Here is a 16388-nt window from a genome sequence, read left to right as displayed (position 1 = left end):
CGATTAGTGACTCTGCAACTGTAGCATTTTTTGTTTGTGCACAGTTGCTTCTATTGCCCTCTGAGCATCGCGAGTTCCACATGCGTTGCACGCGAATGTGGAACAAATAATCGCACACAAGGCGGCTGACAGCAGTGTGTGACTTTGCAAAAGTGCTCCAGAATCTGCAGTGACACACCATCAATTGCCCGACGAAAAACAGGATATCCATTCTTCACCAGAAGAGCAGGCATATATAAATATATATACATATATATATATATTCATATATATATGAGTTGGACGGAAACAGACGGGTGTAGCTCGCATGCGTACAGATGCAAGCAATGCACGGGAGGTCATTGGTCAAGCGTCGTCTCGTCAAACTCTCAATAAGCTTGAACAATCGAAAGATTGAGATGCCTTTCTTGCTCGCCAGCGTTGCCTGTGCCCGCTGCACCATTCTCTTGTCTTTGCGGTAAATCAGACCTACAGCGTGTACACTCTTGACCTGATTTTTTTTTCAGTGGGTTTAGAGACTTTTAGGAATCCGGGAGCGTTTGAGCACACCCTTGAAGAGAGCGACGCAGCCATTCGTCAAGCTTTTTTAGGTCCCGCCAGCTACGCATGTGCTTTTAGATAAAAGGAATACGAGCGACTCTGCGGTCCAGGTGAACCCGCATCCAACGCTACTTTTTGCTGAAGAGATTTTTAATGCCCTCGTCCCCCACGATACTTCTGCTGCTTCCCTTGTTTGCGCGGCTGTTTTTGCGGAGCAAGGATGCGCGAACTGCGACAAAGAAAAGACGAGAACACCGAGGAAATTCTGCCGTGAGGACAGCACGGTCGGCAGAACTCCACAGAATGGCTTCATAAGCATGCGATTCTCGTTACGAAGGAAACCACTTCAATTTACACTGCTTCCCCTTCATGATCTTTCGAATGCACAAGGACATACAGTTGGAGACTGTCGGGAACACCGGAGATACGTAGCCACCTGTAGCTACAGAATTCTGCTGTTTCGACATGCGACGTGACCCATTTGGAAGTGCGATTTTTATCTCCACCTTTGCCAACATAACGTGGAAATCGAAGAGGCATATGGATTCGTGTTGGTGTTGATAGATCGGCAGAAACCTGCCTAGACGAACATGCAGTCATGAATCCCGCTTTATATATATATATATATATATATATGTGAACCGAGGGATTCGGACACCAGACGCGGCCGAAGCGTGGAGACTGCTCACTGTCAAGGTTGCGCAATATGCGACAAAGCGCTGCTAGCTTTTTCTGCATGCTTAGCGTCAACGCAACTTACTTCTTGTCGACGAGGAAGACTGGCGAATTTTGAGTTCCGACCTCGCTCGTGACTGCCTTCGCGTTGGCTCCGGCGCGAACATGGCAGCAAGTTCCATGATATCGGCCCGCAACTTTGAAGATGTTTTGCGTACTCTGTCGTAGGCACTGAGGAATGTGGCGTACTCGACCCGTTCTACAGCTGTGTTCATACAAAAGATACAGTTCAGATGTCGGCTTTTACTCTTCAGTGCTCCAGAACGAAGATACCCTCAGCACTAATACCACTTGTACAGTGAATACGGTGGTGGTCGAACCGCTGTCTGCCTGAGAACTGCGTTCTAGGTCTGGAGATCGAGTTGCTTTGGCAGATATTCAAGTTAGACGCGAAATTAGTGGGTTTTTTATTTTTTCCAAAGTAACGATTGTGCAGCAGCCACAAAATGGCGCGTGAATGGGTGGGTTTGAGCGTGGCCACTGATTTCTGTTTTTTCTCATCCACCGTAGTTGACACCCCAGGACGGTGGAGAAGTAGTCGAAGGCAGAGCGATCGTGCAGCCCAAGAAGGACACAGCGTTTCATGCGTGATTGACTATAACTTGGAAATGCGTAGCAGAAAGAATAAATGGATCATCCCCAATTCCGTTGTCATTACTGTAGAACGATTGCCTACACACAGACACGGAGCCGGTGCCTTTTGAAGGCATTTTCTCCGGCGGTTTCCCGCTCGAGCTGTGCAGTTCCCCTGCTTACTGGGGCCGATAAACAGATTCATGTATTTGTCTACGACATTTTGCAAAGCTTGTTCCACTGCGGTTGACGCGTCGTCGATCTCTGTGGCTCTTCGAATCATCTCCGTGAGGAGGAGCTGCATGTCTGTCGTGAGGATGAATCCAGATTTGTCTACGTCGAATCGCCGGAACCGATTGTTCAGGCTCGTTTCGTGCTGTCTGCGGTCTTGAACGGCGGCGCAGACGGCAATGATGACCCCGAATCTGAGGAGCCTGATTTGTTGTTTTTCCGGTGACAACTCGGCTCTCAGTTGCGCGAAAGGATCCGGGACATCTGAGGGAATGCTGAAGAGTGCCCGGGTGTCCGCGGCGAGGACTTTTTCGAGGCGACTGTAGAAGCCACCATGCACAGGATCGAGTTGTTTTAGGAAATTGAACAGCAAGTCTAGGTTTCGCGACGAAATGACCCCCTCCCCGTGGCAGTCGATCGCGGAGAAAGCCAGCAGCGGCGTGACAAACATTTGCAGATCGTCTGACCAAACACAGGGACCGCTGCTCGGCACAAACTTCCACGTGGGTTTCGCGAAAGTCGCACTCTCCCCTCCAGCGCCCTCATTCGTGTCGCCACCGTCCGATTGCCTCGAAGCTGAACTCGATGAACTCCCCGCAGTCTCGCGCCCTCCCGGAGTGTCCGCAAGTCCGTCTCTTCCAGACGCAGAGGCAGCAGCGTTCACCGGTAAACCTGTTTCAGCCTCACCGGCGGACAGAGCGGAAGCAGGTTTGCCGACATTCGCCGTTGTTGTGGAGTTTCCCGTTTGACCGGTAGATGTGAGATTTTTGTCGGCATTTGTCTGTTTATGTGTCGGCGCTGACGCTTCCGTGGTTCCCAGGATTTCGACACTTAATTCCTCGTCGTCGAGCGACTCCCGCAGCGGTTCGTCTACCCACTTTTTCCACCGGATGCCTACCTCCTGACAAGCTACAGTGGCCTCAAACTGCATTTCGTCGAGGAGTAGCGCGCTGACGGCTTTCGCGTCGCAGCATCTCAGCAGCAGCTGCACTTGCCGCCAACTCAGCGGTGTGAGGTCATGCAAAGATCCCCCCCCCGAACCTGCACTCAATTTCGAGAGTCGAGATGCCCTGCTTCCACGCTGCTGCTGTGAGGCTGCGGCATTCGCCCGCTGTTCAGCGCGGTAGGCTTCCGGATTGCATACCCGCTGCAGCACTCGCTTGAAGTTGCTGGACAGAGTGGCTAAGCGCTCCTCAATTTGTTCCAAAAAGAACACTTGAGTCACCCGATCGTGGTACGCTTGTACGGCGGCGTCCTCGGCGAGCGCCTCCCACACACTCTCGCTTGTCCATACTTGCCCGTCGAACTTGTGCAGTGTGTCGGAGACACAGGACGGCAGCCCAGAGAAAAACGAGGAATGCGGCCCGGCAGCCGACACGCCACCTAACTGTCTGAGCAACAGCTGATTCGCGGGCTGCGTGTCAGTGCTTGGCTGCTCTTGTCCGTTGGCCTCAATCCTGAATTTGGCTGAAGTCGTGATGACGATTGCCTTTCTTCCCAGACGAGTCAGAACCTCGCCGAGCAGCAACACGGACGGAGGCGGTTCCTCTATCAGCAACGCAACCCCGCGGACAACGGCAGCCAAGAGGAGAAACACGGCGGCAGGCTCGACTTCGAGCTCCTGTGTCCAACAAAGCAGTCGACCACAGTGCTCCACCTTCTCAGCAAGTGTGCCATCAGATAGGAACAAGAGTGAAGAAATGACCGCGAGGCTGTCCACCTGAACTGGCGGGGTGTAATCGGCCTCGTCCCCCGGAAGACTTGCGTCTTTGGCACTTTGAGATGACACAGACACGGCCGGTCCTGCAGCGGGCGAAACCGTTGATCCGCGAGAAACTGTGCTCGAGTCATGCGCGTACGAGTTCCGCGATTTTTTGCCGGTGAAAAGTGCAATGAGCTGACGGCGAAAGACCGGGTCGGCAAACTGCTTGCATTCAGAGGCAAGATCGTCGCACAAATCTTCTAGAGAACCGGAGTCAAAAATGTGCAACGTCTGCGACTGTGACCGGTACCTCCCGATACAATTCACAGCACTCGTTGTCGTCAGGCGCCTCAACACTCCAAGCGGACTTGAGGAGGCTGTGATGCTCGTGGGCGCCACCCAGACGGGGGCCTGACTGCTTCCGCTGTTGCCCATGAAGACGCATAAAGTGACTTACAGAAAACAGAGGCAAACATACTCTGGAAGGACCAGTCAGCAACCTCCTTATGTTGCCACAGTGCTCGTTCCGGAACATAGATAAGAAACTGAAGCGACAGTTCGGCGAGATGCGGGTGCCCGGTTCGACAAAAAGTCTACAACGATATGAAAAAGAGGAATCCCCAGTGTTTTTCCCATAAACAAGGGACGGGGGTAGAGGGGGAAACAGCTGACAGAACTGCTGGAGAGAAAAGCTTTCAAATGTAGATCCTGTAAAGACGATTGTGTAAAAACGCCCACGCCTAGAGAGCCGTTAAGAGACGGTCACTGCATGACGGAAACGACCGTGGTTTCCAGTCAGCCGGATAGAGCAGCGACTTCTTTTGTGGGTCGCTCAGCCTCTTGTAAGCTGCACGGAAACTCTGCATGGAGAAACGAGACTCGCAACGAAAGGTGCGTTCCCAGGAAAGACTTATAGGCCGTTCACCCTAACGGAGAAGCAGCTTTTTCTTGGCAACTCCGGTGCGTTTGTTTCCGCCAGACACTCGTACAGGTTTGTTTCTGGTACCTTATGAACAATGCTGCGCAGTCGTTTTGGGTTTTCAATAGAAAGGAGGGTGAGACTGCTCAGTCCAGTTCAGTGTGACGTGAACCCCGTAACTCTCTGGCTGTGTGCTTGCTCGCGATTTTTTAGTCGCATACGCGAGAAATGGAGAAAGATGCAAAAGCTCGCTTTCGTTTGAACTATCAACGACTAAAAGAGCGTGTACTTTTTGCTGAGAAGTAGCTTCTGACATCGCCTTGTCTTCTGCGATTCCCACCGAGGCTGGATTTGCTCTATACTTGAACTTGGATGCGAGACTTCTCGCGGAGATCGACTGCCTGCCCTGCAGAAAATTTGAGTCACCTGTTGCAGCAATACTCCATTTGTTTGGCTCTAACTGTTCCGGCAACGACGACGAATCGCGTGAAGATCCCTCGTTCTTGGAGCAAATCGAAATCCACGAAAGCCAGTGGAAAGAAACAACGCCATACAACGATGGTGCGGGACTCTCCGCGACGGGGTTTGACAAATACCTCGCCGCAGAAACTTTCCGCTTTCGCAAAAAAAAACCACTGGGATCTGCCCAAAAATGCTGCCATCTGCTCTCGGTTTCTTTCACATCCCGGCGCTTTAGGATACCCAGTCTTCTTCACACTGTCTTAGAGCCAGAGACTGCGGACGGCCAGGCTCTGGGTATTTACCTGCTCCTTTATTGCTGTCCTTCTTGAACATTTTTGTACAGCTTCTCTTGTCCAGTTGAAAACTTCAAGTCCCCAGTTTTGCTTATTTGACAGCACGGAACGACACAGTGCCTCCCGGCGGTCAGATGCAATCCTCAACCCCCCCGCGACTTTGCGCAGAAGAGGAAACCCGTGGACGAGGGCGTCCACCACACCTGAGAGTATGAATCCGGAGGGGACACAGTCGTCCCAGGTGTACGCAGGAAACGACAATTTTCTGACATGAAACACATACAGAGACGCATGGTTTGTACACAAGACACTGGAGAACAGTCTAAAGCACGTAGAGAAAATGAAAGATGCGAAAACGGAAGGTTCTGAAAAGAGAGACAGATTTGAGCCCAGAGCGACTCGAACGCCCAGCCTTCTGATCTGGAGTCAGACGCGCTACCATTGCGCCATAGGCCCTAAAGAGCGGGAATTTCTGCAATGAGTGATGGTCTGTGAAGGTGGCTAAAACCATGCGAAAATTTGCTTCTTTCCAGCGTGTTGCTTGCGCGATTGTAGTGAATTAGATGCCGTTTTATCACGCATAACACGGCGCACTTAGGCACGCGAAAGAGGAGGTAGAAAGGAGGTGGCAGGCGCTTGCGTGAGGAGGCTATAGCGAACATGGCAGCAAAGTTGAGGCTTGTACGAGAGCCACTGCCAGCTCCCTTGAACGGCTTCGTCTCCAGATGAACACGAATGTTAAACATGAACAGTTAAGTCGACATTCGTGACCACGTTTTGCCGTTGTCCCGAAACTTGTAGCCAGAACACAAGTGAGAATGGCTTTCTTTTCTGGTGAGTCCAGATCGTACGAGGAATAAATGACTCGCCACTGGAACCCGATATCACTTCTGCATTCCTTTCTTCGTTCGGATACAGTCTGGAGGTTCTTTCTTCCATCTTGACTTGCCTTAACAAAGAGTAGAGGCGCCACATACACCATGAAGAACATGCCAAGCACATCTCGTGTTCGGGCGTATCCACAAGAATACGGAGTACTCGATTCTTCTGAACGCGAACACAAACTTCGAAGAAAGGGACACGAATCATGCTCCACGCCTTCACCTGTTCAAAAACAAAACCTAGAAACCTCGTGGCAAGACTTCGAGATTCTGTTCGACTTCCCCGTGCTAAAGGCCGACGGAGAGGCACGCTGCTGACACAGACCGTGAAAATTTGAAAATAGACACTGAAGATCAAAACCAAGAGTCCAAGCGTGCGAAACAAAACACTCAAGTGCAGCTCTGTTGTCCCTTGGCTGGAGACTCACGCAGAGTGTCCTAAACATCTTGATCCATTCACGTCTGTACTTTTACACGCTGGATTCACATCGACTTATTCACAGATATGAAAGGTAAACTCCCCGCATTGCGTTACGGAGCCCCAAGTGTGGCACATGCACTTTTGCTGACTCATGTCGACACAACGGAACTGCTGTCCACTGCCTAGTTGCGTTTCTCCCTCGAAAGCAGCAGAACGCCTAGCCTTGTAGATGCCAGAAAACCAGCGAAGTTCGAAAGAAGAGCGGCACAATAGCCTTCAGCGTCTAGAGGCGCCGCGCAGCAGTGTTAACCGCTGCTTCTGCGTCGGATCCTCTGCGGTGATACGCACAGTTCCTCAGAAGCCTGAAACTGAAATGTCACATCGTCTTTCCGTATGTACCGGTCTCACCGAACCAGCAGACACAAAGCGCCGTCTCAGCAGAAAGTTGTCAACACGAGACAACAGAGTCCCTGTTTTACACAAAACATCAGCGTGACTCTCGGCCGTAGAGCATCGAGATCTGTTCTACTGCTAGAAACCCACAGATCACATAGCTCATCCCTTTAGAGGTTAAAAAGTGAAACACAGACGCCGGCACAAAAAATGGCGGCGGCGGCATGAACAGGAGAGCCCGAGGAAAGGAGGCCTGAGGGACTTCAACAGACACAGCTGCTGCTTCGACTGTCTTCACCAGTCGACGACTTGTGAACAGAACAGGTTTTCCGTTCCAGAGTTACTCGCTGGAAACTTTCCCCCTCCTTTTTTGCTGCTGCATGCGCTGACGCTTCTCACGAAGATCATTCGCTTCCTCCATGGCCTTTGTAACTACAACAAGCCGTTTCATGACTTGTCTCAACTGCTGTCGGTATTTAGCGCCTTCGGCTGCTAGACGCCGCGACGAGGCACACTCCTCGGAGTACAGGCGTCGGAGTCTTTCGATGAGGACATCTCGGGACCGCTCGTCTTTAGGCTCCGCCTCGACTCTCTGCCTCTCTTCTGTCCGTTCGTTCACCGCATTTCCTTCCCTATCTGGATCTCCAACAGTCGAAAACAAACCGGCGGACTGAGGCGTATCCGGCGCCGCCTCGGAACCTCGTGGAGGCGCCGGCGGTGTCCCCGACTGGCCTTCTCCGGGTCTTCTTGTGTCTTCTGAATTCTCTTTTTCGTCGCGGATTGTCGCCCGTCGAGGTCCCGCTCTTTCCTGAGGTTTTGCCATCCCGTCTCTGTCCACGTTCTCGCTGTCAGACGAGACATGCCGATCGCTTTTATCGCGTGAAGCTTCCTCTGAGTGCCTGCTGTCGCTCTGGACACCGGCTGCGAAAAACGCATGTCCGAAGTGCATTCCCTCGGTCTGCGAAGAACATTTCTGCAGCAGGCGCTGCCTTTCTTCATCGAGGCGCTTCAGCTCCTTGTATTGGGTCTCAGCGCGCTGACGCGCCTCCTCGCCAATTCTTCTCCACTTCAGGAGCTCGCTTTGCAAGTGCTCGAGTCTTTCTTTCAAGCCTCGGCTTTCTGCTACGTGCTGAGTCAACTCGCTGTTCTGTTGCGCTAGACGCTCGTAGTCTTTTTCTATTTGTTGTCGTTCCCTTCTTTCGCGCTCGAGTTCCCCCATTTGCTCCTTTTCTCTCCTCTTTGCTTCCTCGAGAGCCTCCAGTGCGTCCGCCAGAGGCTGAGCAGTTCGCTCCTCCATGAGGCTCAGCTGCTCTTGAAGACTCGCGTACCTTCTCTCGACTTCTTCCTTCGCTTCCTGAAGCCTCGTGAACTCCTCCATTATCGTCCTCTCTCGCGTCTGCCACCGGGCCATTTGCTCCGCCATGATTTGCTCTGTCTCCTTCAGCTGTCCTCGGACCTTCTCTTGCTCTGCCTTCCACGTCTTCGATTTCTCGAGGAAAAACGCTCGCTGAGAATTCAACTCGCTTATCAGCTCTCCAACCTCTTTCTCGCGCATGTCTCTCTCCTCGAGCTGACTCCGCTCCTCTCTCTCTACAAGAGAAACCTCTTTCTCCTCAACCTTTCGTCGCTCTTCAGCGTTCACCTTGTTGGCCTTCTCCTGGCATCTCTCCTCAAAACGTCCTCTCTTCGCCTCAGCCAAGTCTCGCCTCTCCTCGTCTATACTCTTCTTTTCCTTCTCTAATGCTCTTTTCTCACCCTGCAAGTCCTGTTTCTCCTTTTCCAGCTCGTTCATTGTCTCCTCGAACTCTCTCGTTTTCTGCTCGAGTTCCTTCTTCGCACCCTCCATCTCCTGCTTCGCCTTCGCCAGATCGTTCGCGATCTCGTCGAACTCCCTCTTTTCCTTCTCTAATGCTCTTTTCTCACCCTGCAAGTCCTGCTTCGCCTTCGCCAACTCGTTCGTTTTCTCCTCGAACTCTCTCTTTTCCTTCTCGAATGCTCTTTTCTCACCCTGCAAGTCCTGCTTCGCCTTCGCCAACTCGTTCGTTTTCTCTTCGAACTCTCTCTTTTTCCTCTCGAGTTCCTTCTTCTCTCCTTGCAAGTCCTGCTTCGCCTTCTCTAGATCGTTCGCGATCTCCTCGAACTCTCTCTTTTCCTTCGCTAGTGCTCTCTTCTCACCCTCCATGTCCTGCTTGGCCTTCGCCAACTCGTTCGTTTTCTCCTCGAACTCTCTGTTTTCCTTCTCTAATGATCTCTTCGCACCCTCCATGTCCTGCTTGGCCTTCTCCAACTCGTTCATTCTCTCCTGGAACTCTCTCTTTTCCTTCTCTAATGCTTTTTTCTCACCCTCCATGCCCTGCTTGGCCTTCTCCAGCTCGTTCGTTCTCTCCTCGAACTCTCTCTTTTCCTTCTCTAATGCTCTTGTCTCACCCTCCATGCCCTGCTTGGCCTTCTCCAGCTCGTTCGTTCTCTCCTCGAACTCTCTCTTTTTCCTCTCGAGTTCCTTCTTCTCTCCTTGCAAGTCCTGCTTCGCCTTCTCCAGATCGTTCGCGATCTCCTCGAACTCTCTCTTTTCCTTCTCTAATGCTCTCTTATCACCGAGCAAGTCCTGCTTGGCCTTCTCCAGATCGTTCGCGATTTCCTCGAACTCTCTCTGTTTCCTCTCGAGTTCCTTCTTCTCTCCTTGCAAGTCCTGCTTCACCTTCTCCAGCTCGTTCGTTCTCTCCTCGAACTCTCTTTTTTTCTTCTCGAGTTCCTTCTTCTCCCCCGCCAAGCCCTGTTTCTCCTTGACGCAGGAGTCTCTCTCTGCTTCGAGTTGGCGCTGCTTCGCGAGAAGCATCTCTTCGAGTCCATCCATCTTCCGTCGCTTCTCATCGTAAATTTTGATTGCCATGCCTAGTTCTCTCTCGTTTGCACTGTACATCTGCTGTTCCAGCCGCTGTTTCTCCTTGACACAAACGTCTCTCTCCTCGTCGAGTGGCTGCTTCTGTGCAGTCAACCTTTGCTTCGCATCCTCGAACTCCTTCTCGTTGACAAAAGCTTCTCGTTGCTCCTGAAGCTGTTGCCGGTACACACCATGGCTCTGTTCGCGCGCGCTCATCCAGAGGGCTTCCTCCGCTGCATGCGGTTGTCGCGTTTCTTCGCTCTCGCGCTTCTGGGCGACAGCGACTGCACGCGCTTCCTCGAGTTCCTGTCTCTCTGTCGGAAGCGCTTCTCTCTCTTGGTCGAAATCTGCCTGCGGAGTCGTCACCTCTGCACAAAAAAGCGACACCACGATTTGGAGTCGGTCAAGAAGTGTATCTGAAGAAAACCTAAACGCCAGCTGCGTAAACGAGCTAGCGGCGCTGGACTTCAACATCCACTGCATGGCAGTCACGATAAACCTTGCTACCTGAACACACAACATCATCGAATACACGGGGAGGCCCAGCTGTCCTGATTCCTGTAAACGGCCTCCTACTGGCTCACTGTGGGGGCTGTGGCCGCAGCCAACTGACCTTGTCTCTCCTCAGGTGCGTTTGACGGAGATTCGCAGCCTGCTTCGTTCTGCCCAGAACGCTGAGGGTCCGAAACTGCATGCTTTGAAGGATCCGGATCCGCATTCAGACTCAGCGACGCTTTTCCTCCCGCATCTTCACCCGACAAGATGCAGGGACAGCCGGTTCGGTCTTCGACCGTTTCTCCACCCCACACCTTCTCGTTTTTATCTCCTCTTTCTTTACATCGCCGGTTGAGCGCTGCAGACGCTCCTCTTTCCGTATCTCTGGTCTTCAGACTCTCTGCCTTCTTCGTCCTCAACTCGTTAAGAGACTGCGCCTGCTTCTCTTCCTCTCTCTCCTTCTCTCCTTTCCCCACCTTCTCCTCTTCTCTCTCAATTGTCTCTCCTTCTTCTCCTGTTCTCTTCTCGAACTGTTCGTCTTCCACGCCGCTTCGCATTAATCGGTCTTTGCATTCTTTTCGGTCCCATCCAGGAAACTCTGAAGGACACTGCACCGCTGAGGAGACAGTTGCAACTCCCGTCTCTCTGTCTCCTCTCTCTCCAGAGCAGTCCCGCTGGAGACCGTCAGGCGGACAGGCTGTGGGGAACCGCGGCGTCTCAACAGAGCACGCTGTCTCCGAGTCTCTTCGTAGAACGAACGAAGGCAGGGGCGTCAGAGGGCAAGAAGTCCGCTCTCTATATGTCTCTTCTTTTGCCTCTCGAGGGGCTCCTCTCGGAGCCGCCGCAGCAGCCTCAGAAGCGTTCTGAGCATGCGTTACGCCATCGCCCAACCGAGCATCAAAGCGAGAATTAAATGGAGAGTCAGAGGAAGAAAGAGGTCTTCTCTCGGTCTTCAACTGCAACCCAGCCGCCGCTCTTCGTCTACGCTGGGTCTCGAACAGCTGCAACTCCAACGCGTCGTTGCGCTCCTTGAGAGCCTCCAGTTCTTTCTGAATTCGGCGCATGCGTTCTTCCTGAGTTTCCGGAGACACCTGAGATCTCGCCATCTTCTCATGTTCGCGTTCAACAACAGCTTCGTTTGAAGTTCCTCTCTCTTCAACGCGTTTCTCTCGTTCAGCAGAGAAGGGCATGGATCCCGCAGTCGCCATCGACACCCCGCCGCCCCGCGGTGTATGTACACATTGTCCGGCTCCGACGCTGGCTCCTTTCTTGTCTTCGCATGCTTCTTCAGCTGAGTCCACGCGGTGCCCAGAAGACGAAACAGACGTCGAACGCAGAGAAGAAGGAACAGATGAAGAAGAGGAAGAAGGATTTGCCGATAAAGGAGCGGAAGGAGATGCTGGCACTTCCGAAGCTGAAGCATCTGGGTGCGGCTTCTTCTCTCCGGAAAAGGAAAAGATTGAGGAGGCGAGAGGAGGCGACACGGCTTGCTGTGTTTCTCCGTAGACGGCAGAGACGTCTAGAGCAGACAGGTTGAATAAACTTTCATGCAGACCGGACGCATGCAGAAGATTGGAAGAAAAAAGCGAAACGTCCTCGGCCTGTCTCGGATCCATACGCCCCTTGCCCTCCTGAGGAGCGCCACAAGCAGACAAGCCTCCCACAGACGGCCCTGAGACACTGAAGGTGAATCGAGAAGACGAAGAAGAAGTATGCTGTAGAGAGGAAGCTGAAGGATAAGGGAAGGAGGAAGATGAAGAAGTAGGTTGCGAAGATTCAGGTGACTTGATTGCTTGCCCTGTGGCACTGCATGCATCGAAGGCTGCATCTGCCCCGTCAAAAAAGGGATTCGAGGAGTCAGAACGCGACCGCGGAGATGAAGGGTGACGAGTTGGGAGCTCCGCAAAAGAAGGTGTGGTACGCAGAGACGTTGTGTCTCGGTGGACTCCGAGAGACTCCGATTTCTCGTCTCCTTTGTGAGACGAGCAAAACGCATCTGTCCAGTGCGGACTCAAGAAGGATGGAAAGGGAATGTCCTGTCTGCGCCCCGAAGACTGGGAAGACACTCGCCGAGAACCCCTACCGCGCGACTCTGCAAATGCAAGGAAAACGGAAGAAGAGGAAGCTGAAGCTGAAGAGGAAGCTGAAGAGGAAGAACAGGACGGAGAAGAGGAAGAACAGGAAGAAGAAGAGGAAGAACAGGAAGGAGAGAACGAAGAAGACGAGACAGAACGAAGCGATTTGGAGTCGTGTAAGGGGAGACTCCGACGTCGCTCTCTGGCGATGACAAGAAGTTCAGGTGGAGATCCACCGCCATGGACTGCTGCTGGAGAGGTCGCCGCAGCCACAGCGGTAGCCGAAGGCGCAGAGTTGAGGCGAGATAAAAGAGAAGAACAGAAAGGATCTGAAGAAGACGGTGGAGTCGCCTGAGAAGACTGCGAAGCAGGTGGAGACCGGGGAGAAGAAGCCGCTGAAACGTACGAGGCAGAGCTGCGGCGAAGGGCCAGGGCAGCCAGCGTCGACGCTTGACTTTCTTTACAGTCCTTCATGTTTCTCGTTTCTCGCAGGAGGGCTGTCTCCCCATTTTCTCCACTCTGAAGCCCCCGCATCGCAGGCCGATGAACAGACGGAAGGAGAGAACTGCCAAAGGGAGAGCGAGAAGAAGGCGCGCTCCCCGTTCGCGGCGGTCCGCTCGAGTGGCTAGACGCCTCAGCCGGAGGTCGAAAGACAGGCGTCCGGCGGCTGTCGGCTTCGTTTGCGACGCGGCGGAGTCGCGCATCTGAAAACGCGAACTTCTGCGGTAAATGAGACTGCGAATCAGGTGCAGCAGACATCATCTGACGAGCCATACATGGCGGAGCAGCATCGCGACGCTCGGACTTGGTGGACTGACGGATTCGGGTGGTGCATTCTGCGCCCAGCGCAGCTCCACACACGTCGCTCTCCTGCGGCAGCTTGCAAGGTCGAAAGAGAAGTTGCGCCAAGACACCTGAAGAGCGGGGAAGATAACTTTGTCTCTATAAGTTGCTGCAGAACCGGAAAGGGAAGCTTCTCTCAGAGTCGATGCCCGGGCAGAAGACGCTTCCAAGTCGGAGGAGAGACAAGGGACCTTCGGGAGGCCAAGGCGCGACAGAGCGGAGAGAAAGGCCTATTCAGCTTTTCACGAAGGAGCGTCAACAGAAGAAGAGAGAAAAAGACAACGAAACGCGACAACACGGCGAAGAAGAAGCCGGACAAGGAAAGAAGGAACAAAAGAGAGAAGGAGAGAAGCAGAAACCAGGGAGGAGAAAGGAGAGGCGAAGAAAAGGAACAAGATGAGAAGACAGAAGAAGGCCTTGGAAAGCCTAAAGGGAAGGAGAGGTTTGAATCAGCGACAGAGAGAGAAAAACGCCTTCCTCCGCGCTTTCTCTATGAAGAAGGACGGGGGCATGAGAAAATTCCGACAAACACAATGCAGACGACGGGGGGACGGAGCCGAAGAAAAACGAAGAAAAAAGAGTTCGGGATGAGGAGAAACCGCGAAGAAAGAGGAATGGCATTTCATTCCTGCGAGCACTGGTGACGTTCTTTGTAGGAAGCCGAGACAGGCCCTACGAAAGGCAGAAATCCACTTTTTTCTGCTTCCTCAGGCAGACAAAAAGGCGACATTGGAGCGCTGCGAGTCTCCTCGTTCGCCTGTGCCACAGGAAATACTCTTCTGCGAGAGTTTACTTCTCTGGAAAATCAAGAATTTCTTGAGGTTCGCTTGTGCAGAGACGCTGGCGTGAGGAACGCTGTCTTGTCACCCTCCTCTCTGTGTGTGGTGAGACATGGCAGAAACTTTTTGTGAACACAACGGAGAAAGGAGGTCGCCCATCTTGGTTTTTTTTAGGAGAGGTACACGAGAAAAAAGGTGGAGATAGGACGTCCTTTGCTCGTTTTCTCGCAGTAAAAATCCCTTTTCTCCGTGTCTTGCTGGCGCTCTTCTTCGCTTGTTCCTCGTCAAGGAAAAACTCGTTGAGCATGCATGCAACCCCCAAGCGAAATGGGGGAATTTTCGTCTCTGCAGAAAGTCAAAATACTTTCCCTCTCCTATCCTGCGGAGTGTCTGCAGAAAGAACGAATTCGTCAAAAGGCGAAATTCGGGGAATCAGTCTCTCTCTTTCCCACAATAAGCATCTATACAAGGAAAATATGAAGATATATATATACATATATTTATGTGCTTGTATACGGTCCATCCATATAAATATAAATATATATATATATATATATATGCGTATAATCACCTGTAGATTGCTCAAATGTATGCCTACATCTAAAAGTTGCTTTATCCTTATGTACGGGTGTAACAGACGCTTACACACATATGTCTATATTCTTCAAGAAGTTCATCTGTAGCGACTTCTACGTAAGACCACAATAAAGAAACTCACACATCTATTAGGCTTTTGCTTAGAGTTTAAGATTTAGAAGAAGGCAAAAGGAGGGGAACCAGCTACTATGCTCTGTCTTTGCCGTTTTCTCGCGCTTCATCTTTCGCGTGTACAGGTCCCTGGGAATCATGGCGAGGCGTTTTCTTTCTGTTTCAACAGAGCGCGTTTTTCATGAGAAGGCTTTTTTCTGTTGAAGGACTTGGCCGGCAAATCAGCTGGCGCCTTATCAGAATGAGTCTTTCCCCGGGGGCAGAAAAGAACCAATTTACAGCGAGGCTTCCTCAGAGAAGGCGTTCCTGTGCGACGAAGGTGCCGGGCAAATTAGCCTCGGACGCTGCCACAAACAGTGGAAGCGTCACTGTCTCTTCTTCCGGCCTCGAGAGGTGCAAACTGCTTGGTCGTACTCGTGAAAAGCATATTCGAATCAGGATTTGGCTTCGAAATCTTGATAAAGTTACGCTTCACGTACAGAGGGGATTGCTGAGCTGGGCTAAGATTAAAATCCCCGCGATGTTCGTGGAACGGCTAGCCCTCCCTTCTTCGTGCTTTTCTTCAGCTGGCTTCTGACTTTCAACATCTCGCTGGAATTTTTACAGACCACTGGAGCTCAGTCGAGAGGTTTAAAACGTTTCACTGACGTGTGTGTGTCTCGCTCTGATCTACAGCTTCCGCGTCGGGCGTCTCTGCTTGCATCGCAAATACCTTGTCCATTCCCAGAGTGGCTCGTTCTAGCCGCGAAGGGTCGCAGGCAACGAGGCGACTCTGGAAGAGCGAAGAGAACGAGAAATATCTCTCGGAAAAAGGTCACTGCCATTTCACAGTCGAAGCCTCTGCTAGAAGTGAACCGAGAAGCGCTCAGCTGAAAATGCACTCCTTCGAAATCAGAAAAGGCGGCGCATCTGGCACAAGATTCCTAACTTTCTCTGCCTGGGCACAAGAGACAGCGGCGCCGCATCCGTCTGTCCGGACGCTGGAACTCCTCGGCTGTCCGCAAGCGAGAAAGCAAACTGTGAGCGAGAATCCAGCAAGTCACCGGCACCAAGGCGGTTCGCTTTAGATTCAAGTGTTATTGCTTGACGAGAAAACCTCATAAACAGATTTTCAGCCTTGTACACTTCTGTCCACAGACGCGAAAACGCCTCTAAAACTTGTCGCCGATGAAGGCAAATTGACAACCGCGTTCCTAACTCACTCTCTCCAAGACTCCACGCAGATTCAGTTGAGTCCCTGTACTCCCTACGGTCGTACTCATTAACAAAGGATATCGTGACACACACAATCGCAGGGAAACCCAAGATGTCTCCCCCTTTCTTGGTGTCCCACTGTCCACATACATCTTACCAGAGATATTATGCACCGATTTATACATATATATATATATATATATATATATATATGGCATTTGTCGAGAGAAGCATAGATACAGATACATATAGATGTGTGTATA

General features: G+C 51.9%; 3 protein-coding genes and 1 non-coding gene across 4 annotated transcripts; 1 reads left to right on the top strand and 3 right to left on the bottom strand.

Annotated features, from left to right (window-relative positions):
* Positions 1-668: 668 nt before the first annotated feature.
* TGME49_248590 (hypothetical protein) lies at positions 669-4216 on the bottom strand (the record flags this gene model as incomplete). Its single annotated transcript, XM_002367164.1, has 3 exons — positions 669-769; positions 1301-1480; positions 2032-4216. 3 exons carry the CDS (start codon positions 4214-4216, stop codon positions 669-671), a joined length of 2466 nt encoding a protein of 821 aa, XP_002367205.1.
* A 1623-nt stretch (positions 4217-5839) lies between these two features.
* Positions 5840-5911, bottom strand: TGME49_248580. Its single transcript has one exon. It is a non-coding gene; the product is annotated as a tRNA-Trp (tRNA).
* A 1579-nt stretch (positions 5912-7490) lies between these two features.
* Positions 7491-13436, bottom strand: TGME49_248570 (hypothetical protein; the record flags this gene model as incomplete). Its single annotated transcript, XM_018780870.1, has 3 exons — positions 10645-13436; positions 9849-10399; positions 7491-9512 (listed from the first exon to the last, which is right to left on the bottom strand). Exons 1-3 carry the CDS (start codon positions 13373-13375, stop codon positions 7491-7493), a joined length of 5304 nt encoding a protein of 1767 aa, XP_018635007.1. The 5' UTR covers positions 13376-13436.
* TGME49_248560 (hypothetical protein) lies at positions 13249-16096 on the top strand. Its single transcript, XM_018780869.1, has 3 exons — positions 13249-15324; positions 15607-15950; positions 16069-16096. The coding sequence occupies exon 1, from the start codon at positions 13378-13380 to the stop codon at positions 14086-14088; it is 711 nt and encodes a 236-aa protein (XP_018635008.1). The 5' UTR covers positions 13249-13377; the 3' UTR covers positions 14089-15324; positions 15607-15950; positions 16069-16096.
* The last annotated feature ends 292 nt before the right edge of the window (positions 16097-16388 follow it).

This window comes from Toxoplasma gondii, chromosome XII, assembly GCF_000006565.2.
Source record: "Toxoplasma gondii ME49 chromosome XII, whole genome shotgun sequence".
Classification (NCBI taxonomy): domain Eukaryota; phylum Apicomplexa; class Conoidasida; order Eucoccidiorida; family Sarcocystidae; genus Toxoplasma; species Toxoplasma gondii.
The sequence above is the reverse complement of the archived record's forward strand: the minus strand, read 5'-3'. Positions and strand labels throughout refer to the sequence as shown.

Excerpts from the sequence above, each read along its gene's own strand:
- TGME49_248560 (XM_018780869.1), top strand. The coding sequence starts at position 13,378 with ATGGCGGAGCAGCATCGCGACGCTCGGACTTGGTGGACTGACGGATTC.